The 27,793-nt window shown below is 34.3% G+C and overlaps 1 protein-coding gene across 2 annotated transcripts; it reads right to left on the bottom strand.

Moving 5' to 3' along the window:
• Positions 1-21: 21 nt before the first annotated feature.
• LOC121731054 lies at positions 22-24,501 on the bottom strand. 2 transcript variants are annotated; one of them, XM_042120372.1, is made up of 4 exons: positions 24,465-24,501; positions 22,173-22,295; positions 8,475-8,980; positions 22-407 (listed from the first exon to the last, which is right to left on the bottom strand). In XM_042120372.1, exons 2-4 carry the CDS (start codon positions 22,191-22,193, stop codon positions 239-241), a joined length of 696 nt encoding a protein of 231 aa, XP_041976306.1. In that variant the 5' UTR covers positions 22,194-22,295; positions 24,465-24,501; the 3' UTR covers positions 22-238. The 2 variants fall into 2 exon arrangements, with proteins under 2 accessions (XP_041976306.1, XP_041976305.1); XM_042120371.1 differs by lacking the exon at positions 24,465-24,501 and adding an exon at positions 22,422-22,484.
• Positions 24,502-27,793: the final 3,292 nt, after the last annotated feature.

Genomic DNA, 27,793 nt, shown 5'->3' with positions numbered 1-27,793 from the left:
ATTTACTTTAATTTATTGGTTTACACTATAAGTTAATTTAAATTAATTATAATACATGTTCAATGCTCATACATTTTCTTTTGACTAGTCGTCCCGTACAATATACAAAAATAAATAATCTTGCGTCGCCATAAGTTTCTTTTCATAATAAAACGATACCAGAACTTGTGTAAAACGTATAATAACTTATCTATTCGCAATGCATTGAATAACTGTAGTAGTCGAATCAATTTAGAAGTTACTTTCTTTTCTTTAAATCATCTACGATCCTAATAAATACTTCATACTCTAGTTTTAGTTTTTTGTTTCTTGCTTCTTCAGCGGTGGTGAGTACTTTGGTTCCCTTGTAGTTGTAGACGGTTCCTAGCTTCTCGCCTTCTTTCAGTTTTAATGTCGGAGTGAAGTATCTGAAAAAACAGAAAAAAACAATAATATTAGTTATTATTGTGATAAAATTCGTTTTATTTTTTGTAAATTTCAATTATTGATATTTAACACTTTATTATTGTTGATAGTGTATTTATTATTTTCTTGTCTGCCTCTGAATAGAAGAAAAACGTTCTTTCAGTTAGCATCGCCTTAAAAATATTCAATACAACTAGTTTGCTTTGCTTTGCCGATTAAAATATCCTTTTTAGCTACGAAAAATGAAAAGTAAGGAAAAATAACTCCGTCAAAAAACAATGTTCTACAATACTTGTCAAAAATGTGTACAGTGCTCCCAAAGTGATAATGGGCATAGAAATTTTCGAAATTTTTCGGCAACGGTCGTATTTCCCGAGCGTCAGAAGACGTCGCTGCAAGCACTGTTTTAAACTTAACTTTAAGAAAAACAGCGCTTTGCAGCGACATTGAGGAGCCTAACGTTACTTGGACGTTACCATAATATTATTATGGTAACGCCGCGATGGCTTCCCGGTGTTATAGCACTTATTGACGGACCGGCGCGGCGACAGCGGACAGCCACCGGCTATATTATGATATTATTTACTTCTATTTCCTTTGAACAAGGTGCAAAAAGCAAATGCATTGTTTGGGGCTCGTAAGAGCCCCAAACAATGCAGTGAGATTCATCAATGAAGAGAGATTCATAGATTCGGGTGTTTTCATGATTACGATAATTAGCGAAGATTTGCATGCGCATTATTAATTTGGGAGTACTGTAACTAGGTACATATTTTCAATACATTTGCAATATAGGTGGCCTTCAGCGGTATCAGGCTGACGTTACATGACAGTTCGAAAGGGACCAAATTTAAAAAGGTAATAGTATGGGAGTTACGTTTCCTTAATTTTTATTATTCTTAGCTTTATAGTGAATAAATTTTTAAAATTATTTCTGTCATTTTGCAACGCTCGGCTGGACCATAGGACGGGTTTCGATAAAATTTATTACAAGGATAGCTTGAAACTTAAGGAAAACAGTTACCTAATTTTAACTTAGCAATATTTCAGCTTTTTGTTGGAGCAACATCGTATAATGTAACTTAATATCTGACTTTTAATATCATTAGCTTCTAAAAATAATTTGGCCCTCAATATAATATATTAGCGTGTTTTTACCAGTCACATGTTTCATAATTAAGCACGCTTTATCTCGTTTTATTTTTGTTTTTGGGCCAAGGGATATCAATAAATTTCAAATTTAATTTACGCGTTTAATATACCCAATCCGCTTTTAATACTAACGAAGGGTTTTGTAAAGCTCTTATTTATACCTACCTCTTTATTTTTATTTGCGGTTGAAAAAAATATTGAGGCCATAAGCATAAATCAACGTCGGTGAACCGCAAGAATCCCTTCTTATTTTTTTTATATTATACACATAAAGTTTGGTTATTCCACATACCACAACATGACTATTATAGTCATGTAGAGGTTTAACCATGTACTTCGTTTGTAAAGCATTATAATACTTGTATCTATCTTAATTTGTATCTAACAAATACAAAGCTGCACACATCTTATACCACTTGGATGCATGGGTGTAGCCACACTGGGGCAAGCTGGGGCGCTTGCCCCACCCTGGCTCTGAACTAGATGCCTAACAAAACAGATTTTTTTTTCTAACTACAATCATAATATCCGTACAGCTCGACAAGGCTTTAACATCAATCCCCAAGCGGCACCCGGCTGTCGCATAACGAACGTGGAACGTTGAACGTATTAAATGAACGTGGTGAAAAAAGGAACTAACGCTGCCATCATACAAAAATGTAATTTTTGACAGATCTCCTTTACCAGCAGCACTACTGCCGCTTTGGCAGGTTGACTGCTGCCCCACCCTGAGCCCAAGCCTGGCTACGCCCATGCTTGGATGACAGTTACAGACTTATACTACAAGTCTGTAACTATCATCCAAGTGGAGGGAATGCAAAATGGCTCACTTAAAATGACACCAGCCTGCCTAGCATACGCTAACGAGATATCTCATTCTACATGTTTTCTCGATGTTTGATGGTTTGTCTCTTCACCTCTATTGACCCTAGCATAACAAACATTTTTTATCGCGTAGATCTATCATCGAAATAACACATTTTTATAGAGTTTTGTCGAGATAATGTCGAGATTTTGACATTATGAGACGAGTAGTTTTTAACTATCTCGAGAGTAATATATCTCGTTGGAGTATGCTAGGCAGGATCACACAAATACAATGACATCGACAAGCGGACGTGGGCATAAAACAGTAATTTTCTATCAAATGACAATCTACAAGATGACGGAACCAGTTTTGGTTTTAGGCCATTGGCTTGCCAGTCTTTCGGAAAGGTTTTCAATGTCTATTTTACAGCTTGGGGGTAAATCCAACTACGAAACGCCCCGTCAGAGCTAGCTTCGTAGTTTTAAACACTCGTGTGAGACATCCGTCAGATGTCACGAACTTGAACACCCTCATTGTTAGACCACGATTGATTTACTTGCCATTTAAACATATTTTGCACAAAATCTATAGAAATGCCGTAAATTTTTACGTGCAACATTATTCAGAGACCTTTTTAAATCCCCGCCTAAAACATTACGTAATAGGTAGTACAATCCTGTTATGACATTATACCGTATCAAGGATTTTAAAGATGCTCTATTTAATATTCGGAAAAACCTTGAGCGCCGACCTCTAACCGGAACCCGAAAAGGTCAAATAACTTCAAACTGGATGAATAATATGACATCAATAAACTTTAAAATATGTAGCAAAATAATGTGCATAAATTCGAATATCATAAGTAGTTCCATGATAAGATGGAACGAGATTTTAAATTTTAAGCCAACACTATGTAGTTCCAGAAAACCTTTTATGTGTAAGAGCGACCGCAGACCTACAATTTTAAGTTGAGCGACTAAATCGTATAGTATGACTGTTAGCTATGGCAGCTTATGAGAGCTCGCACATTGCATCCAACTAAATTGTACAACTTTTATTTTTTTTAGTCAGCCAACTTGAAATTGTATATCTGCGGGGAGTGGGGACCCTAAGATACACAGGTATTGAAAAATCAAGCCTACATTTAGAATTTGAATGCGGATGATAGACCGATATTATAAGTGTTTCGTTGTTATGTAGAGTTACTGCTCCTAGAATCATCGAAACAAAATTTTTTAACAATTAGTAGTGTATATTATAATAATCGGCCAAGTGCGAGTCGGACTCGCGCACGAAGGGTTCCGTACCGGTATAGAGCGAAAGTAGACAAAAAATTGTGTTTTTTGTATAGGAGCCCATATATAATCTGTAAAAATTTGAGAAGTCTAGCTATAGCCATTCTTGAGTTACAGCCTGGAGACAGACAGGCAGACAGACAGGCAGACAGACAGACAGACGGACAGACAACGAAGTCTTAGTAATAGGGTCTCGTTTTTACCCTTTGGGTACGGAACCCTCATACTTTTGAAACAAAAAATAACGGCAACTAAATATTATTGATCAGAAAAGTTTTTTTAATGTTTGACATTGAATTCGTCCTTGTCATACTCTGTTTTAAATTAATTTTGACCTAAACATAAATAAAGCTCAAAATGAAGCTCGTTAATTTTTTAGACGTAACTTAATTATAGTATGATTAGAAATACAATTTTATTTTTTTTGGTTTATTGTTAACTTGATCTAAATAAAAAATAATCATAGATTATGTAAATATATATTCCCCGTAAACAATACGCCTACAGCTGTAGTATATTCTAATCTGCATCTACCTTTGTTATTTGCTTACATTAAAAAATATATGGGGTCAAACTAGCAAACGGGTCACCTGATGGAAAGCAACTACCGTCGCCCATGGACACCCGCAACATTATATGAGCTGCAGGTGCCAGCCTTTTAAGAGGTAATACGCTCTCTTCTTAAAGGTTTGGTTATGTAATTGGCTTGAAAGGAACTAAAGGGACTAAGGGCTCGACCAATTTCCATAAAATAATGCATAGGCCATAGAGTATGCAGTACGAGGCATATTCCTAAATACTAGAGATCGCCCAATGGTCGAAATTCGACCTTAGTTTCAACGACATTAGGACTACTACCTATATTTTGTAAAAAAAATATTGAGCTTATCATATTTTTTTCAACTCTTGTCTCTGGGACTCAGCTGATCTCAGACTGGCTGTGTAAGCATTGTCTAATAGTATCTAAGATTCAATCAAAAAAACTATAATCCATTTTCAATTTGTCACCTTGTTGTCAACAGACTTCAACCATAAATAAAAGAGTATTCGTATGTATAGGCTTCTCACTCAAAAATCTGTCATTTTTCCTAGTGTGTGTGTTGTAGTGTGTGTAATGTTTTATTTGTTAAAAAAATGTACGACAAAAGCATAATTTCAAAATAATATTAGCTCGATGCACTCCTTCACCATTTAAACTATAACTGTGCAAAATTTCATTCACCTATGTTTCCGCATTTTTCGTCAAAAGGGATACAAAGTTTTTGGCTCACGTATTAATATATAGATAATCTTAATCTAGTTCAGCTGACCTACTCCCGACTGAATCAGAATCGAATCGAGAATCGAATCAGCTCGATCTCAAAGCTTTTGCAACTTCCGACATAACATATGCCTACTAGCGCAAAATTGTGCTGTGGCTCAATTTGGAACTAATTCGATCTCAACATAATATTTTCCTACTCCTGACAGCTATATTAATGCACGATCGTACTGCGGCTCAATTTGAAACTAGTCAGACTTGTAAATAAAAAAACTACAAGAATCTCATATCACTTGGACTCGTAGGTGGATACGAAACTGTTTTCATCGAAATTTTCACGGGTAAAATGACACTTGCATGACATAAATGACATATACACCTAACAAGGGTGCGCATTACTTCCTATTTTAAGAAGCTTTTTAGGGCTTTCTATTAAAAAGATTGCATAGGCAAGAGATGCATAAAAGCTGGCTTTCCTACGACAGATGAGGTATTTATTTATTAATTTTTAAAAAATTAAAATAAAAAAAATATAATTTTATGTCTGGGCGTTTTTATCACTATAATTTTTTGATGATGAAATGACATTAACATTCACTATGTTCAATACTATCAAGAAACGTGCTTGTATGCATCCATGCTTCTTAAAGCCTTGTAGAGTAAAATAACTTGTAAAATAACTGTCAATTGAATAAAATTTTATGAGATTGCGTTCTGATTTTATCTCATGCTAAAGGGGACATTTAAAGCTGTATTCTAATCTATATAAATAATATATAAAACTCAAAGGTGAATGACTGATATGGTGATCTATCAACGCACAGCCCAAACCACTGGATCGATCGGGCTGAAATTTGGCATGCAGGTAGATGATATGACGTGGGCATCCGCTAAGAAAGGATTTTGATCAATTCTACCTCCAAGGGGTTAAAATAGGGGATGAAAGTTTGTATATAATAATACTTCTTAACGCGAGCGAAGCCGCGGGCAAAAGCTCGTATTATTATAAAACTGAAACTATGTCTATTTTATTCACGCTTAAGCCACTAAAACGATTTGAAAATGTTGAATAGAGGTGCTTTGATTTCTGGAAAAGAATAATATACACTAATTTTAATTGTATAAAATTTGCGAGAGTCAAGTAAATGACAATATATATTACTTTTATATAAATCGACTTTCAATTCTAAAATGTAATTAACAAGACATTTTTGTCTTTGTAGTATTAACATCTAGTCATCGTAGAATTATGAATCATAAAGCATTATAAATCATCATTTTTATCAGATTTAATGACCAGACGGTTTTATTTCCGATTTTTTAAAGGCCTCGAACTCATTAAAGTTTGTAATATATATCTTAATTTGCCGATTTGATTTATTACTTCCGAAGTCATTGCACAAATTAAATACTGCTAATAGATGAGACACATTAAACCTTAAATATAAATAGCGTATTAGCGATATAGTCTATAGAGAGATGTTTTGTCATTTCCGCTTGTATGATATTTCCTTCATCCGCGAACGTCAATAAGTTTTTAATTAAAAATAAATAAAATTTATTAATTTATTTATTAAAATCCACTTTATTTAATAGCAAGAGATGCTTTTTTAAAACGACTGTTTTTCCGTCTTGATTTTAAGGTTCACACCGAAATAAATAGTGACACGGCTCAATGAAATAACTTAATTTTGTTTTTAGTATTTGTTGTTATAGCGGCAACAGAAATACACAATATGTGAAAATATCATATGTCGAGCTATATCTTGAGATAAAGCCTGGAGACAGACAGAAAGATGGACAGACAGACGGACAGACTGACGGATAGACAGACAATAAGAAGTTAAATTATAGTAGATGTTTCTGTGATGTATGTGTGTGATGTGATAAATATGTCCTTTCCTGGGACTTTTTCCTTATTTAATATAAATTTTGTTTATTAAAACATACTGGCAAATAAAGAAAGAAGGTATTATTGTATAGTTTACTATATTTTATAAATTAACTCTCTACATATATATATATATATATATATATATATATATATATATATATATATATATATATATATATATATATATATATATATATATATATATATATATATATATATATATATATATATATATAAATTGCTCGTTTAAAGATATAAGATACTGGGGTATTGTATTGAAATAACACACTTTAATTGCGTGAGATGTCATCCAAATTACATTTAAATCTGTCAATCTATACATATTATAAAACAAAGTCGCTTTTTCTCCCTCATGTCCCTTTGTTCCCTTTAATCTTTAAAACTACGCAACCACGCCCATTTATCGAGGAAGGCTTATAGGCTATATTTTATCACGCAAAAACTAATAGGGGCGAAGAAATAGAGGAAAATGTAAAAAAAATGGGGAAAATATTTGAAAGGGCTAACTTGTACTAGTTGCATATAATTTAGAAATGCATTTCAAGATTGATTTCAAGGTTAGTTTTGTTAAACTATTCTTTGTTGTGTTTTTTTAGATACCATTATGTTATATTTTATACGCAATACAATTAATGACAGTTCATGTAAGTGCTCGCATAATATTATGCGTGCGAACTTTGATATAATACGCCTATACCGTAATATAAAGTCTGTAAGTCTGAGCAGGCTAAAATAAAATAAATTATATTATTTCAACACGTTGAGCTTTTCATATGTGTAATTTACTCTAATAATAATAAGCACTTTATTTTTATAAATGTATGATTTGCTGTAATCTTCGCATTTCATTATTTGCAGAAGCATAACGAACGGTCCAGGCACTAATGCACTCAAATATGCAGCTTGCGATAAAAAATTTGTACGATTTATTTGTATAATATTGCATCTAAGTTTTAAGTAATTTTTATCTAATAAAAAATTAATAAATAGTGTTATAGACACGTTAATGGCAAAGAAATTATTAATATAAATAAATTTTGAATAGAAAATCGGGTGATCATTGATTCTATAGAATATATACAGTAATTTTGCCCTTGCGTACCTAATTCAATATCTTAATGCTAGCAATGCACCTTAATTTTACTTTTTTAAAATCTAGGAAACAGCTCGTTATTTCATAATAACACTATCTAGTAAAATGTTCTATCGTATACGTGGGAGAGCCATGCTTCAGCACGAATGGGCCGGCTCGTCCGGAGAAATACCACGCTCTCACAGAAAACCGGCGTGAAACAGCGCTTGCGCTGTGTTTCGCCGAGTGAGTGAGTTTACCGGAGGCCCAATCCCCTACCCTATTCCCTTCCCTAACCTCCCCTATTCCCTTCCCTTCCCTTCCCTACCCTCCCCTATTACCCTATTCCCTCTTAAAAGGCCGGCAACGCACCTACAGGTCTTCTCCGCGTCCATGGGCGACGGACGTTGCTTTCCATCAGGTGACCCGTTTGCTCGTTTGCCCCCTTATTTAAAAAAAATCGAACGACTAACGAATGACGAACTGTCCTGCCGCAGTTTTGATGTATATACAATCTTTGAAGAGTATACGAGTATGTTTGTTTACGTAATAAGGTAAGTACTCACTGGTTGATTGCCTCCGTGTTCGGGCTGGCTGGCTTTCTCGGCTGCTCCTTCACATATTTTCCATTATCCCCACCGTGGACATATTTTCCACTGTTATCGTATCTTCCATTGTTATCGTGTTTGACTTCCTGCAGCTTCTCCTGTTGAGCGTGGTAGGCGCCGAAGTAATTCGGAACTCCCAGCCCGAAGTCTCCCAGCGTGAGAATATCGGGGGACTCGTACGCGTCCGTCAACGCATTAATTGCCGAGTAAGTGTAGGGGAATCTGGGTGCGTATATAGCGTACTCGTTGTCACCCACTTCCAAATGCTTGTAGGTGCCGTCGTACGGCCAGACTCCTTTTTGGTATATGTACGTGTACTTTCCTTCGTCGCCCGGCACGTATTTGCCTTCTGTTCGAGGCCTATAATACTTTCCGTCGTCGTACGCGTCGTACTTTTTGTGCTTCCATTTCCCGTCGTCGTACGGCGAACAGTGTGCTGCGACGAATAATGACACAACGATAACCTGTAATTCAAAAAGTACAATAATTAATATCTTGCATATCGATGTAGGACTGTACGACGTATTTTTATTAATATAACTGAGACGACACTTTGCCTAAATAATATTATCATGTATGATTGTATATGATATTAATAACTTTTGCTTAATCAATAGAAATACTAATATTATATTATATCTCTAGAACCTACAGCCCTTTATTTCTTTTAGATCTTGCTATTATCCATACTAATATTATAAATGTGAAAGTGTGTCTGTCTGTCTGTCTGTCTGTTACCTCTTCACGCTCAAACCGCTAAACCGATTTTGCTGAAATTTAAGTAAGTAGATACTTTGAGTCCCGGGAAAGGACATAGGATACTTTTTATCCTGGAAAAATTAACGGTTCCCGCGCGATAAACGAATTTTGGCGCAACAGAGTTGCGGGCATCATCTAGTGTACAATATAACGTTTAAGCAATCCATTGAACGACATCTAATTATTATAAGTCTAAGTTTTTTTATGTCTCGTATAGAAATTCGAGCGCTACACAAAAAAAATTGATCGAGACAACTAAATCACTAAAAAGGTCAATCATGTAGCATCTCTATGAATTTGTGACATAATATATAACCGGTTAAATATCTAAAGCAAAGAAAATGATATGATTATACTATCGGTATTATAATTTCTTGTTTTAGTGTGTTATAAAAATGTTTGAAATATCGAAACAATAAAATTAATTTGATATTGCAATAAAATATCGGTTTTTAATATAATAACTGTTTAGTAAAAAACAAAAAATGCTTCTGTTGCAACTTGCACAGCAAGATATTAGATTGCTATATATGCTAGATATAACAATATGAAATAAAACTTCACTTGTCTTTGAAAGCACTTTAAAATATTGTAATATTAAGAGTCCGGGTGCCATTGAAATGCCATACAAATGTAATACCAAAAATATGAACGATTACAATATTTACATACTAAATTGTAATCGTTCATATTTTTTGGCACGTAAATATTTTACAGTGAATCTTTATAACTAACCTAGGTAATAATAATCTTATAACGAACCTAGGTAATTATAATCTTAAGCTGAATAATAACTCAAATATGGTAAATATTCTCGTATGGGAAAATATGGTCTCAGTATTGTATAAGAATACGGACGGCACCCGGACTCATAAGGGAAAAAAATCATAAATGACTAACACAATACACAAGTCATTATCATGGAATGAGGATGCATAGGCTGACTGTCAGCGTGTGATACGCTAACAGTCAGCCTATGCATCCTCACTCCATGATAATGACTTGTGAATTGTGTTAGTCATTTATGATTTTTTTCTGCTGTCGCAGAGTTACTTTTCATTTTAGCCATATTATGCAAAATGGTACTTGGATGATAATGACGGGGGAGGAGAGAGAATAATCTCTAACATGGCGGGGTAAATTCTAATTTTGTTTACAGGCTTAAAAGTCTTATAATTCTGTACATTATATAGAATAATGATCGAATGATTATGCCAACAATTCAATGCAATTGGTAAGACATGAAACTCGAACAGGATTATTTCAGTATCGTTATGTTTGTTAGATTTGACGTTTTTGAAAGAAATTTGTGGCTCAGTTGCTGGATTCCCGAGTTAAAATCATCCATTTGGTCTCTTTTATTTATAAGAAAAACGAGAAAGATAACATTTTAGATCTTAAAGAGGCACTGCATAATATTTATTATCCAAGATAAAAAATATGATCATAACAAGCAATACTGAATATTGATTTCATAGGTCAATTTAAACATGCTACCTATATATATACAGTGTGTAACAAAATTAAGTGATAATACTTTAGGGTGTGTACGTGTTCCTTGTAGAGAGCAACTGTTAAACTAGCAGCTTAAAGTAGCAGCTCTGAAAGACGAAAAATTTTTTTCACTTTTGTATGGGGAAACTCGTGACGCTCGGGCCCTTGCCCATACAAAAGTGATTTTTTCGTCTTCCAGAGCTGCTACTTTCACAGTTAACTCTCTACAAGGAACACGTACACACCTTAAAGTATTATCACTTATTTTTGTTACACCCTATTTTATATATATATATATATATATATATATATATATATATATTTCCACCCCGGAGTTGATATTGCGTCCTACATGGCGGTTTTTACCGATGATATTGCGTCCGACTGACTTGTTGCATCCTGTATACGGACGCAAGATTGACCATCTCTCAAATTCAGCCAGAAGTAGTGTTAAGGTTAGTACAATGGCTGGGTGAAATATTGGCATGGACGTTGTTTTGTCACCGGAGTGCTTTTCGGCGTATTTATTAGTTCCGCTATTTGGCGCGCGAATTTTGGAGGTCGCTACTGTGCGCCGTATATCGGTGGCGTATATTCGATACTTTGTTTACGTATAACACGCCGATAATGTGGATTCCTGTATATAATAAAGTTTTTATTAATTCTAATGTGTGATTTAATTACGTCCCACAAAACGACATCGTCCCAGAGGAGACGCGGGGGTGACAGAGGCGAGGGGGCGGAGTTCGCACGCGACATGCAAGGGCATGTTTTTGTTTATATTTTTTGCCGGCCAGCGCGGACGTAATGACGCTTGTGGTATAAATATTGTGTAGTGGGGCGAATATTTGAGAGAGACTAAATTCATGTCTTCAAAGTTGGGTTCACAACGCCTTCGTAAATTTGATGTAACATTACACATTTCAATGTCTAATTAACTTACAAAAATGCTGCTAAAACTATTTGAAAGTAGAGTTAATATTTCAAAAGTTATTATAAAAAAAAGTACCAAATTATGAAATTTTTGCGTGTCGTTTCGATACTGCCGCTTACAATTTATTATTTATAAAAAAAATGAGCTAGAAAGGATTAAAAATTTAATGTTAATTTGAAGATAAAGAAGAGAAGAATCCGATACCAACAAATAACACATCAACTTACATTAAATAACTAAAAATTATATTTTTAAAATGTTCATAAAATTCGCGTCATTGTCCTGCGCATTGTTTGTTTTGAATGCCTTGCCGATATACTCAACGTGACGGGTTGAAACCTATTTTGCGATAAAATCTGCTGGCTCACTTTATTTGATCGCAGTGCTTTGGTGTGGATAGAGGTCTTCGTTTTATGCTCTCTCTCTCTCTTTGAAATACGTTCTACAAAAATTTCCAAATAAGACGTCATTTACATTTCTCGACTGTGCCAACATTTGTCTGTTTTTCACTACTTTTTTTATACCAAGTTATAAAGGCCCGCAACATTTCTAAGTTCTTAATAATTTTCTTTATATCAATACTTAATTATAAACGAATTTAGTGAATTCCTCATTTTCCTGAACGTCTTTTTCCTGAATAGCCCTAAAAACATAATGACGATCATTCAGAATAATGATCAAATCTGTAACTGTATTTCAGGAAAACAGGAACAAATATATCGAATCGATGCAATGTCGATATTACAATTAGGTAGTTATTTGACACATTTTCGAAAAATAGTAGTAGAATAGTAAGAAAAGTAGTAAAAATGTTATCTACACTTCAATATTATAAAGCAGGAGAGGTTGTTTGTTTGTTTGAACGCGTTAATCTCAGGAACTACTAGTCCGATTTGAAAAATTCTTTCAGTGTTAGATAGCCCATTTATCGAGGAAGGCTATAAGCAATATTTTATCACGTTAAGAATAATAGAAGCGAAGAAATAGAGGAAAATGTGGAAAAAACGGAGGGAAATTATTTGAAAGGGCTTATTTGAACGCGCTTATCTCAGGAACTACTGGTCCGATTTGAAAAATTCTTTCAGTGTTAGATTGTCGTGTCAATGGTTGTCGTGATTGATGTAGATCGTTTTTAAAAACTATTTTAAAGACAAAATAAAATGGCCTTGGCCGTCGACCCATTTTGTAATACAAAAAAAATGTTTTAATTGTGGTGCAACGACCAAGAATAATATCAATATTATTACAAATAATTTTGTTCTACCTATGAAACGAAAGAACATAAAATCGCTTTATAAATCTTCATTTTTCTGGTGCAGCATATTTATTTACAAATAAATATGCAATTTACGATCATTATCCTGACGTCCAGTGTCCTGTTTGTTGTTGAACTGTTTATATACTTACCTGTCTAAAAGTATTTTGGATCGATTGTATTAACTACTATGTCCCTACCTACATACCTACGTATATGATTTTCTTTGATAAGTACTTACCTATTGTATATTTTAAACAAAAGCCCATCAGTGACTGAGTTTAGACTGCGAATTGGGTTGGGACTAATGTATTTTTAAATATCTATACTTACTAATATTGTAGAGACGAAATATTTTATCGTTTGCTTATTACTATTTAACTTACGAGTTACGAGACTACTGAACCAATTTAAATAATTCTTTCGCTATTAGAAAGCCACGGTAATGAGAAAATAGCCTAAACAAGTGCATCGAAACTCAACGTCAAGTGGTTACCGGGTCATGGGCTAGGCTGTACACTGTACAGTGTTCTGAGATTTTTTTTTAATCTTGACTTTCTTCATTCATAAATCGACACCCTTGATAAGATTTATAGTAACTGTGATGGCATACTTATAATAATAATAATGTACTTTTATTCAGCTCGATAACATAAAAACCTTAATCTAGACAATTACAATATGCAAATTATTTTATTTTCAATGGTTTTTTATATTAGAATGTTAAGATCGCAACCGGCAGCTTAGCTAGGTTACAGTATAACCTGTGTTAAAACCACCGGACCCTTTCCCAACTACTGATCGCATATCGCTGATTTTACATTTCAGGCAATTAAAATTAGATTACAAATCAAATCAATGTTTAAAATTAATCAAACTTGATACAATAAACGGGGGCGGTGGTTACTCGCGTCCGTAGGAATTACCTTTTACTACCCTACACGTGTCCCCCGGGTGGTGCTAAACGAGTAACAACGCCGAGTCTCAGGCGGCGGATATGATAACCTGACTCCTAGGCAGTAGTGGCCTTGAGGACTAAATACCCTCAAAAAGTCTAGCGCGGAAAGCAACGGGAAACTACCGCGACTATAATCCCAAGAAAACCACCATGATTAAGAACGCCACCAGAGATAATATGATGTCATGCGACCCGACTAACGCTCGGCGCCAGCTTGGTTCCGGGCCGACTGGTGTGAAATTGGCTACCGGCTGCAGTTGGAAACATAACATCTTACTCTAGCAAACTAACACCCAAGGGAAGGGCAATAACAATAGGAACCTGGAATGTCCGTGGACTTTTAAGGCCAGGAAAAATCGAAGTTGTTGAAGCGGAGATGGAGCGCTATAATCTGGCTATACTAGGATTGGGTGAGACCCATGTCAAAGATAACGGATACCACATCACACCTGAAGGAAATATGGTAATCTACTCTGACAGGCAAGACAATAGTTTTAGTGGTGTGGGCTTTATAGTTGCTAGCTGGCTACGAGACAAGGTATTGGGGTATAATACCATCAACAATAGAATTATATCCTTAAAAATTTCAGCCCATCCACACCCAATTAACTTTGTACAGGTCTATGCGCCGACCACTGCAGCCACCGAAGAAGAGATGGAGGAATTTTACCACGAGCTAGAATTAACCTGCAAAGCGTTACCAAAGAAGGAATGCACTATCATCCTGGGAGACTTTAATGCTAAGATAGGGCACACTGATAATGATCAACACCTAAGGAATGTTATTGGGGAATACGGCTTAGGAGCCCGCAACAGTCGAGGTGAGATGTTGTTAGAGTTTTGCATTGAAAAAGGACTATTCGTAACTAACACGGCATATAAACAACATCCAAGACGCTTATGGACATGGCGATCGCCAACAGGTCATAAAAATCAGATTGACTTCATATTAATCAGCAGCAGATGGAAGTCGTGCATAACTCTCTCAAAGACTTTTCCGGCTGCAGATTGTGGCAGCGACCATCAGCTGTTAATAGCTCAATACAGAGTCCGCCTCAAAGTAGTTTCAAAGCCTCCACCATCCAAAAATATTCTTCTAACACAAGAAGCGAAAGCTTTTGAGGACACACTACAAACTCGACTGGACAGTGAAACGTATTGCCCATTTGACTCAGCCAATACATCATGGAATCAGCTTAAGGCCGCATTAGAAGAGACAACTAGAACAATCACAAATGGACGGAAAGTAAAACACCCTAGATCTGAGTGGATGACCACTTGGGAGGCAATCGCACAAAGAAAGGCTCTAAAGACTGGAGGAATTCGTTCAAAGGTAGAACAACAGCGATACTCTGAACTTGACTCACTAGTACAGCGTCTCTGTAGACATGACAAGAATGCATATATCAATTCTATATGTAGAGATATACAAACACACTCTGATACCCTACATCCAAGAGACATGTTCCAAAAGGTAAAAATTCTCACACGGGAACGAAAATCAAAATCTTGGAACATAGAAGATGAAAAGGGTAACCTGATTTTAGACAAGAACCAAGTGATGACAAGATGGAGGAACTACTGCCAAGACCTGTACAAATATGACGCTGATGAACCTGACACTAGATTAGATTTTACAGATAAAGAACCCGACATCGTTCTCCATGAAGTAGAAGCAGCTATAAATAAGCTCAAAACAAAAGCTTGCGGTGGAGATGGTATACAGGCACAAGTGCTTAAGAGCTTGGGTAAGTGTGGAATCAGAGTAATGCATTCAATATGTCTTAAAGTATGGAGAACAGGACAGTGGCCAGACGATTGGACAGAATCTCTCGTGATACCACTACATAAGAAAGGGTCGACTAAAAAGTGTGGAAATTATCGGACCATCTCACTAATTTCACACGCCAGTAAGATTCTTCTCCATGTTATAAACAACAGATTGGCACACTATATAACTAGACAGATATCCAAAGAGCAGGCGGGATTCGTAAAGGGCAGGGGTACCCGAGAACAAATCCTAAACATCCGTCAGCTGATAGAAAAGAGCAGAGAATTCAATGTCCCAATAGTACTCTGTTTTGTGAATTACGCTAAGGCCTTTGACTGCATCGTCTGGTCCAAAATGCTGGAGGTGATGAGAGAGTTGGGCGTCCCCGATCATCTCATATTTTTGGTACAAAACCTCTATCTGGAAGGTCGATCAAGGGTGCGATTAGACAATGATCTGTCAGAGCCGTTTGCTACAGAGCGTGGTGTCAGACAGGGTTGCATCCTCTCTCCACAGCTGTTCAACCTCGTAGGCGAATATATAATGCGTCGAGTGTTGGAAGATTGGGAGGATGGTATTAAAATTAACGGATACCTTCTCAACAACCTAAGGTTCGCTGACGACACCACGCTTATAAGTACTTGCGAAGTGAAACTTGCTGAACTTCTAGCGTGGCTCGAAAAGATTAGTCGAGACTTTGGCCTCCAAATCAATCGCAATAAAACCAAACTGATGTACGTCGATAAGCTGAACCAAATACAAAAGACATCCTTACTACAAGATCTCCAACCCGTAGAGGAGTTTGTCTACCTGGGATCGTTGATTAGCAACAATGGTAACTGCCAGAAGGAGGTTGTCCGACGGGCTCAGATGGCTAAATCTGCGGTTGGGCGCTTAGAAAAGATATGGAAGAATAAGAACATCTATCGTAGCACAAAAATAACACTAATGCGTTCCCTAATCTTTTCAATATTTTTATATGCCTCCGAGACATGGACACTAAAAGCACGTACTCGAGCTAAGATTGACGCTTTTGAAATGTGGTGCTGGCGTAAAATGCTCGGCATCCCTTGGACCGCACACCGGACTAACACGTCTATACTTCAGCAACTCAAAATTACCACCCGCCTGTCCACGCTTTGTCTACAACGATCACTTGCCTTTTTTGGCCACATAGCCCGCCGGGAGCCTAATAATCTTGAGAGTCTCATACTAGCTGGGCAATTAGAGGGGAAAAGAGGCAGAGGCAGAGTGGCTACACGATGGACAGACGCGATTGTCAAGGCTGCTGACTGCACGTTCCAGGAGGCATTTCATCAGGCCAAAAATAGAGACAAGTGGAGAGCCCTATCCCAAAAAGCAAATTTTGGTGGTCACGTCCCTCAGCCATGAGGATACGACTAGGAAGAAGAAGATACAATAAACAATACAAAAAACGATCGAAATGATCTATGTACATCAATCACGACAACCATGATTGACTATGACTATCACAGCACAGAACGCAACGTCGCGTCGTGTTTGCTTATGCGCGCGCGTTAACCAACTACTTACGAAAAAATTTATTATTATTGTGAACTTGTATTATAATCAAATACCGTCCTCTTTTTGTAGTTGTAGTTGTGTAATTTTTTGAGATTTTGGACTGTTTTATCTTATTTTTGATAGGTACGTTAATAATTTTTTAAACGTTTTTATTTTTCTTTTCGACGCCTAAAGGGCCTTTTTTTGAGACTTTGTACTGATAGGTATGTTTGATATGTGATTCTTCAGGTTAATATTTTTCTAAGCATTTTTGTTTTATTTTTTTAACGCCTAAACGGCTAATAACGAATTTCAATTTGTTAAATTTTATCAACTTGTCACGTGGGCAGAGCCACGATTGAAAACTAGTATTGCTTACATACACAAGTTAACTATAGTCAATGTCACAGTAAATTAGCCTCTCAACTGGTCGTTCTTAAAATTGTTAATTTCTTAAATTACTTTTATGTTCCTATTTCGGTGTATTTGATTTGTCCGACACTTTGATTATTATGACTATGGGTTTATTATTGTACCTACTTGATTTTAAACAATAAAACTTAAAAATACCTACTACCGAAACAATTGTTTTATTTTGTGTTCATACTTAAGTTCAGAAGAAACACGCTCACATAAATAAAATGATCATATCTATCATAATTATTCTTAATATTTTTTAGTTAGCCTAGCGGACTTACCTAATTATAATTTAAAATTTAATTAATCTATGTAATATAGGGATAACTTGTTTTTAATGTCTGTTATGTACTCCAAGTTATAGAAATAAGTATTTCATTTTAATCGACTTCATAAAGAGGGATGATTCTCTATTTATACATACATATCGTCACTCCTGTCCCTCATTGGGGTAGACAGAGACCACATCACGCAATGAATTTATTGGGATCTATTATATAGGTACCTATGTATGTATCGATATAACATATAAGGTTAGGAGGAAGCAACAAACTCAACAGTTTATGGCGTACATAAAAAAATAATATACGGTACCGATATAATCTCAAATATAGTAAGGAGTCATTTAATTAGTAGAATGCATGGAATTAATATAGTACAATATACGGTATCAATATAACCATACATTTAAATGGATGTAGGAAAAACGATTAAATGCATGGAACGAATACATAAATATACAATGTGTCACATGATTTCCATCGAGAACGGAAGCAAAAAACCAGCGAGAATTATTTCAAATTGAATATCTAATTTTCGTACGTAAACAAAATTTCTCGTCGACAATAGAATTCACATGACAGCAATGTAACTATATTCGCACGAAAAACAATTAAAAAGTCATTGGAAATGGTAGACGCCATAGGGTTCGACTTTGAAAAGACGCAACAAGTCTTCGGCGATTTAAATATATATATATATATATATATATATATATATATATATATATATATATATATATATATATATATATATATATATATATATATATATATATATATATATATATATATATATATATATATATATATATATATATATATATATATATATAGGTAGCATGTTTAAATTGACCTATGAACTAAATATTCAGTATGTATAATGTATATCATTCATATAAACCAGTTACTAATGTCACGAAGCTTTTATCACGTGTTGGCATCTTTTCACCTAATTAAGTTAAACTTTTAATTATATTCACATTAATATTATCATTAAATTTACATTTTTACCACGTTTGAGTTTAAGTTTTATGAAGATTTATATAGTTAGCCCTCTACAATATGGTGTGGAAATGCAGGTGGAAACATATAAAATTATAACAACAAAGTCTTTTCGGCTTTCCACTAGATTCAAAGTATATATCCATAATAATATGCCCACGTCCTAAACCTCTTAATTGATCTGTTAAGAGGTTTAGGATGTATGAGATATTATACTTAAAGTAGAATAAACCTTGAGTTGCACCACAGGTGTAGTTATAGCTACAGTTAATGTTAATTTTAGCAGTAACTATAACGATAACCACAGAACTTTACAAAACGTTTGTTGCACCATGATTTTTTGTTAACAGTTAACTTTTTTCATCGCAATCACAAAAACATTTTTATTCTTTAGCTTAAATATGATAAAACGACTGGATTACGTTATTATTTTGACATTTGTTAACTAAACATTAACGATAACCGGCCAATATCGACCGGTTACGGCTATAGTTTTAAGGACGCTGTTAAGCATAATATTATGTGTATCAATCCCACAAAAAATACGTATTGAGTTATGAATGCAGTTATATTCTTAAGATAATTTAGAAAAAAAACTGCATTTAACATCGCCCTATATTATGGCGTCATATTAACCATTGCTAAAATGGTGCAATCCATTAGTGATTAAACCAGAGATTTGACTATTGGTTTGACATTTTGTTATCGTTATAGTAAGTTGGTGCATCTCACTCTAAAAATAGGCGGGACCCCTTTTTAAGTTAGTCTTATGTGCTGTGAAAATTTTATAAAAAGTTTAATAAAATTAGTGGTTCATAACAATTAAATGTTGTTATCGGCACTCAAACTCACTGCTATATTTTATTACATTTCCTATAAGTATGACTGTAAAGCATACACAAGACTGATTTTATTGACAATAATTTGATTATATTATATAATTCGAGATTACCAAATATGGAAACTTGTAGACAAGTAATAAAAATTTTAAAATAAAATATAATGAGGATGCATAGGCTGACTGTCAGCGTGTGATACGCTAACAGTCAGCCTATGCATCCTCACTCCATGATAATGACTTGTGAATTGTGTTAGTCATTTATGATTTTTTTCTGCTGTCGCAGAGTTACTTTTCATTTTAGCCATATTATGCAAAATGGTACTTGGATGATAATGACGGGGGAGGAGAGAGAATAATCTCTAACATGGCGGGGTAAATTCTAATTTTGTTTACAGGCTTAAAAGTCTTATAATTCTGTACATTATATAGAATAATGATCGAATGATTATGCCAACAATTCAATGCAATTGGTAAGACATGAAACTCGAACAGGATTATTTCAGTATCGTTATGTTTGTTAGATTTGACGTTTTTGAAAGAAATTTGTGGCTCAGTTGCTGGATTCCCGAGTTAAAATCATCCATTTGGTCTCTTTTATTTATAAGAAAAACGAGAAAGATAACATTTTAGATCTTAAAGAGGCACTGCATAATATTTATTATCCAAGATAAAAAATATGATCATAACAAGCAATACTGAATATTTAATTCATAGGTCAATTTAAACATGCTACCTATATATATACAGTGTGTAACAAAATTAAGTGATAATACTTTAGGGTGTGTACGTGTTCCTTGTAGAGAGTTCACTGTTAAAGTAGCAGCTCTGAAAGACGAAAAATTTTTTTCACTTTTGTATGGGGAAACTCGTGACGCTCGGGCCCTTGCCCATACAAAAGTGATTTTTTCGTCTTCCAGAGCTGCTACTTTCACAGTTAACTCTCTACAAGGAACACGTACACACCTTAAAGTATTATCACTTATTTTTGTTACACCCTATTTGTTATATATATATATATATATATATATATATATATATATATATATATATATATATATATATATATATATATATATATATATATATATATATAGGTAGCATGTTTAAATTGACCTATGAACTAAATATTCAGTATGTATAATGTATATCATTCATATAAACCAGTTACTAATGTCACGAAGCTTTTATCACGTGTTGGCATCTTTTCACCTAATTAAGTTAAACTTTTAATTATATTCACATTAATATTATCATTAAATTTACATTTTTACCACGTTTGAGTTTAAGTTTTATGAAGATTTATATAGTTAGCCCTCTACAATATGGTGTGGAAATGCAGGTGGAAACATATAAAATTATAACAACAAAGTCTTTTCGGCTTTCCACTAGATTCAAAGTATATATCCATAATAATATGCCCACGTCCTAAACCTCTTAATTGATCTGTTAAGAGGTTTAGGATGTATGAGATATTATACTTAAAGTAGAATAAACCTTGAGTTGCACCACAGGTGTAGTTATAGCTACAGTTAATGTTAATTTTAGCAGTAACTATAACGATAACCACAGAACTTTACAAAACGTTTGTTGCACCATGATTTTTTGTTAACAGTTAACTTTTTTCATCGCAATCAGAAAAACATTTTTATTCTTTAGCTTAAATATGATAAAACGACTGGATTACGTTATTATTTTGACATTTGTTAACTAAACATTAACGATAACCGGCCAATATCGACCGGTTACGGCTATAGTTTTAAGGACGCTGTTAAGCATAATATTATGTGTATCAATCCCACAAAAAATACGTATTGAGTTATGAATGCAGTTATATTCTTAAGATAATTTAGAAAAAAAACTGCATTTAACATCGCCCTATATTATGGCGTCATATTAACCATTGCTAAAATGGTGCAATCCATTAGTGATTAAACCAGAGATTTGACTATTGGTTTGACATTTTGTTATCGTTATAGTAAGTTGGTGCATCTCACTCTAAAAATAGGCGGGACCCCTTTTTAAGTTAGTCTTATGTGCTGTGAAAATTTTATAAAAAGTATAATAAAATTAGTGGTTCATAACAATTAAATGTTGTTATCGGCACTCAAACTCACTGCTATATTTTATTACATTTCCTATAAGTATGACTGTAAAGCATACACAAGACTGATTTTATTGACAATAATTTGATTATATTATATAATTCGAGATTACCAAATATGGAAACTTGTAGACAAGTAATAAAAATTTTAAAATAAAATATAGCTTCTTTGTTTTATTTGTAACACATAATGCTGTTAAAGTGTTATATTATTACAATAATAATGTAATAAATTATCTGCAAACTTCAAAGAACCTACAGATTGCATCCGCCTTTTTAGCATCACTCAAACATGCTTAAAATAAATAAAAATACTTACAATTTTGCTTAAATCACTCATTGCTGTATAAATGAAGTCCTAATGTCCCAACAGCATCAACTACTGCCTCATAACAAGTGTCACCGCGCCCTCACGCTGCCCACAGGTCTAGTCAATCTGAAACTAGATTGAATAATATGTCATAAGCAAGCAATATTTAAGCTTCAAAACGGCTGAAATCTGTCAAGAATGCTATTCCTCATTGCTTTAATTAACATTTATATGTAATAAATTCGGATCGAAATACACCGAAAGTGGATCAGCGTCTTCGAATCAGGTATGGCGAGGTCGCGAGATTAGCATAGCTGGCGGTTGACAGTCGGCACAGCTGATGCACACGTCAAAGGCACATTACTGTCGCTAAAACCTCCCCCTTATTACTATGAGCCTTATAAATGCGACTTACGTGTCAATACAAGATCATTACCATATTCTAGAAGCAGTAGTTTACAGAACCGCAACCTCGTTTGAAGATTAACATTTAGATTATCTGTTTAACTGTAATCGCATGAGTAAAGGACAATTGAAGACCGTCACCTAGAAAATTCTATGTTACCTTTTAGAAACTGTATGGTGATCACATTGGGAAAAGATCTCGCGCCTTAAAAAACAAAACAAACTGTCATGTCCGAATCCGCGCGGAAAAAACACTGCGCTGTTCTAACGTAAAGATTGACTGCGGTCTCGAATATAATACATTCTTTATTTATATCAGCGATTAATAAACTCAGGCCATTAGCGGTGGCGAGTATTAAAATTCTTATTTTAAGTTGGAGCCGACATTCGGAGCTAATTTTTGAGAGAAATTTAGAAGTTATTCAACTCTTAAATACGATATCTTATGTCAATTAATCTTGTCAGCTATATTAAAAAATCGTTAAGGAAACTCCATGGATTTATATTAGCAAGATCAAATTGTTTGCAAATAACAAAAACATCAGCAAAATAATAGTTACAATAAATCGTGTAATATTTAATTAGGTAATAGGTACTTAAGCTACTTAATATATCAATTTCGATTCTTTTTCAGTTTCTCTTGTTACTTTTTCTAATTCAGTCTTTTAATATCGTGTCATTTCTATCAAATATACAAGAATCGACTGTATCCCTAACAAGTAGACCTTTATAACTATTTTGAAATGTGAGAACATCATTCTTTCAAATTGACTCAGTTTTCAGAACCATGGGAGCTAAGTATGATAGATTAAGTAAGTAGACAATAAAAATATCGATTAACAAGAAGCTTTTTTCTTGTCGTGCTTTAAGCCGAATTCCAAAGTATCTTGCTCACAAGATTTATTTGGTTTGGTGAACTTTAACACATTCAAATCTGTATTTTATTCATTCATACGGAACCAAATTGGCCAAAAATTTTAGCAAATCCTTATCGGTACAGTTGAATTTATTAGGTGACGGAAAATGTAAATTTCTTAACTCAATTACAAAGTATAAATAAGTGGATCATTTGCTCTACCAATATCTACAAAATAATTATTATAATAATATATATCTTGATCTACGTTCGAGAACTTTTACATTACTAGATTCGTATTCGTTCCGGTTCCGTACCCGTAAGGTGATAACGGGACTAAGACTTCGTTGTCTGTCCGTCTGTCTATCTGTCCAGGCTGTATCTCAAGAACCGCATAGCTCGACTTCTTAAATTTTCAGAAATCTGTAAAAAAATATGTGTATTTCTGTTGCCGCTATAGCAACAAACACCGAAAACAAAACAAATTAATATTGAAAGGGCTGCCATACAACAAACGTGATATTTTTGGCATTTTTTTACTCGATATCAGTAAATGGCAACAAATACTTAATGACTTGTGTACTTTAATAATATATAATAATAAAATTAAAATTAAGGGGGGTTTCCAGTACAAAATCACCTATTTTGGCCTACTTTGGCTCTATAATGGTACGAAACCCTTCGTGCACGAGTCCGACTTGCATTTGATATTGCGAAACTGATTTATATTACTATAATATTAAAAAGATGACCTACGAAACCAATACGAACCAAATAATCTCCTACTTAGAATGTTTTCGTAAGCATAAACCAAACAAAGCACTGAACTATAATTCAAAATTATGCACAAGCAAATAAAACTATGCAAATCGACCTGTTTCGAAATTAATACAAACCTATGCAGGTGACAGATCCGCCTATGCAAATATCTTGGTAAACTATGATTCATTTCTAAACTCGTATTTTTATTTGCGATAAATATTAAAATTTGTTCAAAAGTAATAAAAATCGAATTTACAAATAAGTTTCGCGTTACATACCTTTTTAGGAGCGAGCACAGCGGCAGACAAAAATCTGAAGAAGCTTCGCTGATATTCCCCTGCAAACCTGTTTTGGAAATATCATAATCTAATGCTACTAGCTTTTGCCCGCGACTCCACTAGAATGGACAGTTTTGAAGAAACAACCTGTATGATTTTTTTACCCATCTATGCCAAAAAGAACGTGACTTTTTTTGGGTACAAATTAATATTACTAATTACTAATTCACACTTCCACGTCTCTGCAGTAAAAGTGGCATTTGGGCTTGAGAAGGATCCATGGTATAATTTTAATATTTGGAATATCACGACTGCATTTAGCAGCCGACGTTTTTTCCAATATAAAATAAAATCAATATATAATATCAATATTTTAAGCTTATAAGCTACTGTGTGTAAATCCAGCAGTTAATCGCGATAAAACTACCGAGTTCCGACACATTATAATTATAGGTGCCTGTTGGCAGCAAGCGACAAGAAGCGGCAGCCGTGTGTCGCCAGCTTCGTGTGTTTCATAGAAATACATAGAAACCAGTAGTGTCGCGACGACACGTCGTCTGCTGCCGCTTCATGTCGCCCGCTGCCAACCGGCATCTTCAGACTGTTTCTCCCTTTAGTTCTTGACTTTCGGTCATTGCAACTTTGTGCTGTCTCCCGCTTTTTATGGGGAGGGAAAACTGTATACTTCCTACTCCTCCTATCTTCTTCTGATTAAATTCGTTGCGGGTCCCAAGACAGCTTAAGCATATCCCTCGGGCTCCCTGAGATCATATCAAAGGGTTTTCGTCGTTGGATACCGCTGTTGATCCTGGCGACACAGGATATACAGTGGTAGGTGGATGTGTGGTGGGCCAAAGCCCGTTTAAAAAAAATCTTTAGACTGTTATTGAATTTAAAACAAGACATAATTTAGTAATGTGCAACAAATGGAAAAAAAAACTGAAATTCTCTAACAAAATTACTTTTAGAATTATAATTATAATTAGAACCCCCCTCTCAGCTGTCTCTGGTTTAAAAAAAACACACAGTACAGACGAGACGGTCAGAAACATTTCTTTGATATTTACCTACATGACTAATGATGTAAGTTTATTTACTAAAAAGTTCGCAAAAAGCCGATGTTTTATGATTAAGGAATATAGCATATTCATAAAATTGATTTATACCTTTATAATAATAATTTATGGACTCTAAATATTTCACACATATTTTTGTTAATATGACACGGTAGATAACAGTATCGTCTAACGGCGGTTCCCAATATTTGATCTATCTCTGGTTTTGCCCTACTAGAGATAGGAATAGCTCACATTAGACATTAGAGACATATATTTTATGTCAATTATGAGCTATTCCTATCTCTAGTAGGGCAAAACCAGAGATAGATCAAATATTGGGAACGGCCGTAACTGTTGTCTACTGGCGATCATAAATATAAAGTATTCAAGAAAGATAATCTATGAAACTATATTTTCTTTACGTACAAAGTACAATCTGTTTAATCTAATTATTATTTTCAAGTAAAATAGTGGATAATATTATAATATTATGTTGTTCTAAATAATAATGGATTACAATCTACATTACAATGTAGAAATGTGTCTTCACTACTCAATAATGTCTGGATCGGTTGGCTAATTTTGGTTTTTAAATAATTTTATTTCTTTTAGAATAGTTTACACGCTGAGTATTTGATTTTGGAAAATTTTGGCAAAAATAATCGTGGGTTTATGATTTTGATGTGATGTACGTGTACCCCCTTCGCGCGCGAGAAGCGTAGCACTTATGTAGCAACCATAATATTATTATTACTTTGCCTACGAACGTTCTTATTGGTGCTGACGTATCGCTACGAAACCTATTGTGATAGCGAAACTCGTAGCAGGCTACCCGCAACTATACTCCTACTTTGAGAATGTTTACCCCTCACTGACATCGTGGGGTAAATTATTACCCCACTCGCATGAAAAATACACTTTTTCCCATTGAAGGTACATATAAGTAAGGTAATAATAAATAAGGGGTAGTGAATTCGTAGCAGGCAAAAAGACATTCGTTTGATCTGTACCGACCTATGAATAAGTTTACACCCTAGGGTGTGTGTTAGATACGTACATATGTTGTTTTTTTGCTAATATATAAATTCATTTTGTGTTTATTTTTATAACTGAGGAAATATGAGTAATTTTCTATCCAATAAATTAGTTGCCAACATCCTAGGAGACGAAGTCATTAGAGAAGAACCAGATTTACCGGATTCCTATTTTTCTTTTTTTTTTTATTTATAAATAAATATATTTTCCTAGATAATTGTTATTTTTGTTATATTATATTTAAATGTCCATAATATCCTAGTTCAATTGAATGACAAAAAATATGTAAGAAGTTAGATTAAAATTTTATTTTGCCTGATATTATCCCTGCCAAAGATTTATGTTATATTTACGTCGATGTAAATAAAATAATGGCTATAATAATTTATACTTTCCAAGTGCAAATTACAATAACTGAAAAAGTAGTTTAGCTGCAATAATTATTACTACATTACGTGCCTTCTTCTTTTGAATAACACCATCAAAGTCACTTTGAAAGTAATTTTGTACCTACCGTCATAGGGTTTAATTTGTAGATACATTTTCAGTTTCCGCGAAGATTTATGCCGAGGTTTCTTCCGGACTTCTTTAGAGTCACATTATTACATAAACTTAATGAAATAAGCCATGAATGTACATTAAAAACAATAAAAAACGCAGCAAAAATTATAAAAAAAATTATGGTTAAACGAACTTTCCTGAAGTGAAGTTCAACAAAAATTTGTGAGATGCTGCATCTGAGAGACTTAATAATAACCATGTAGTCCGATTTACGACCTACAACATCGCCACACGATTTTTAGATAAGTATTCAAAAAGATTTAAAAACTACTCGTTTACTCACTCACCGCTCGACCAATCCCGATCCCCCACTCGGCTTCATTTGTTTCAGAGAAGTAGGACTCGAGGCTTTTATTCTGCTTCCTGGGGTCCTCACGCAGCATGCGCCATCTGCATGCCTCGTGTTAGGGTTTGGGAGGGAGTGAAGTCTCTCAGATGCAGCATCTCACAAAATTTTGGTTGAACTTCACTTCAGGTAAGTTCGTTTAACCATAAATTTTATTTCGATATTGCATCTGAGAGACTTCATAATAACCATGTAGATGTTTAACGTTTATAGCAGAATAAAACAGTCATAATTATCATTACAACAGTCGTGTTTATTCAAAATAATATAACATACAGAAGTAACAAGTTGGATAAGTATCTTAAGTTTTACATTAATATCAGTCTTTA

This window comes from Aricia agestis, chromosome 10 (genome assembly GCF_905147365.1).
Source record: "Aricia agestis chromosome 10, ilAriAges1.1, whole genome shotgun sequence".
NCBI lineage: Eukaryota > Metazoa > Arthropoda > Insecta > Lepidoptera > Lycaenidae > Aricia > Aricia agestis.
This window is presented reverse-complemented; position numbering and strand designations above follow the sequence as displayed.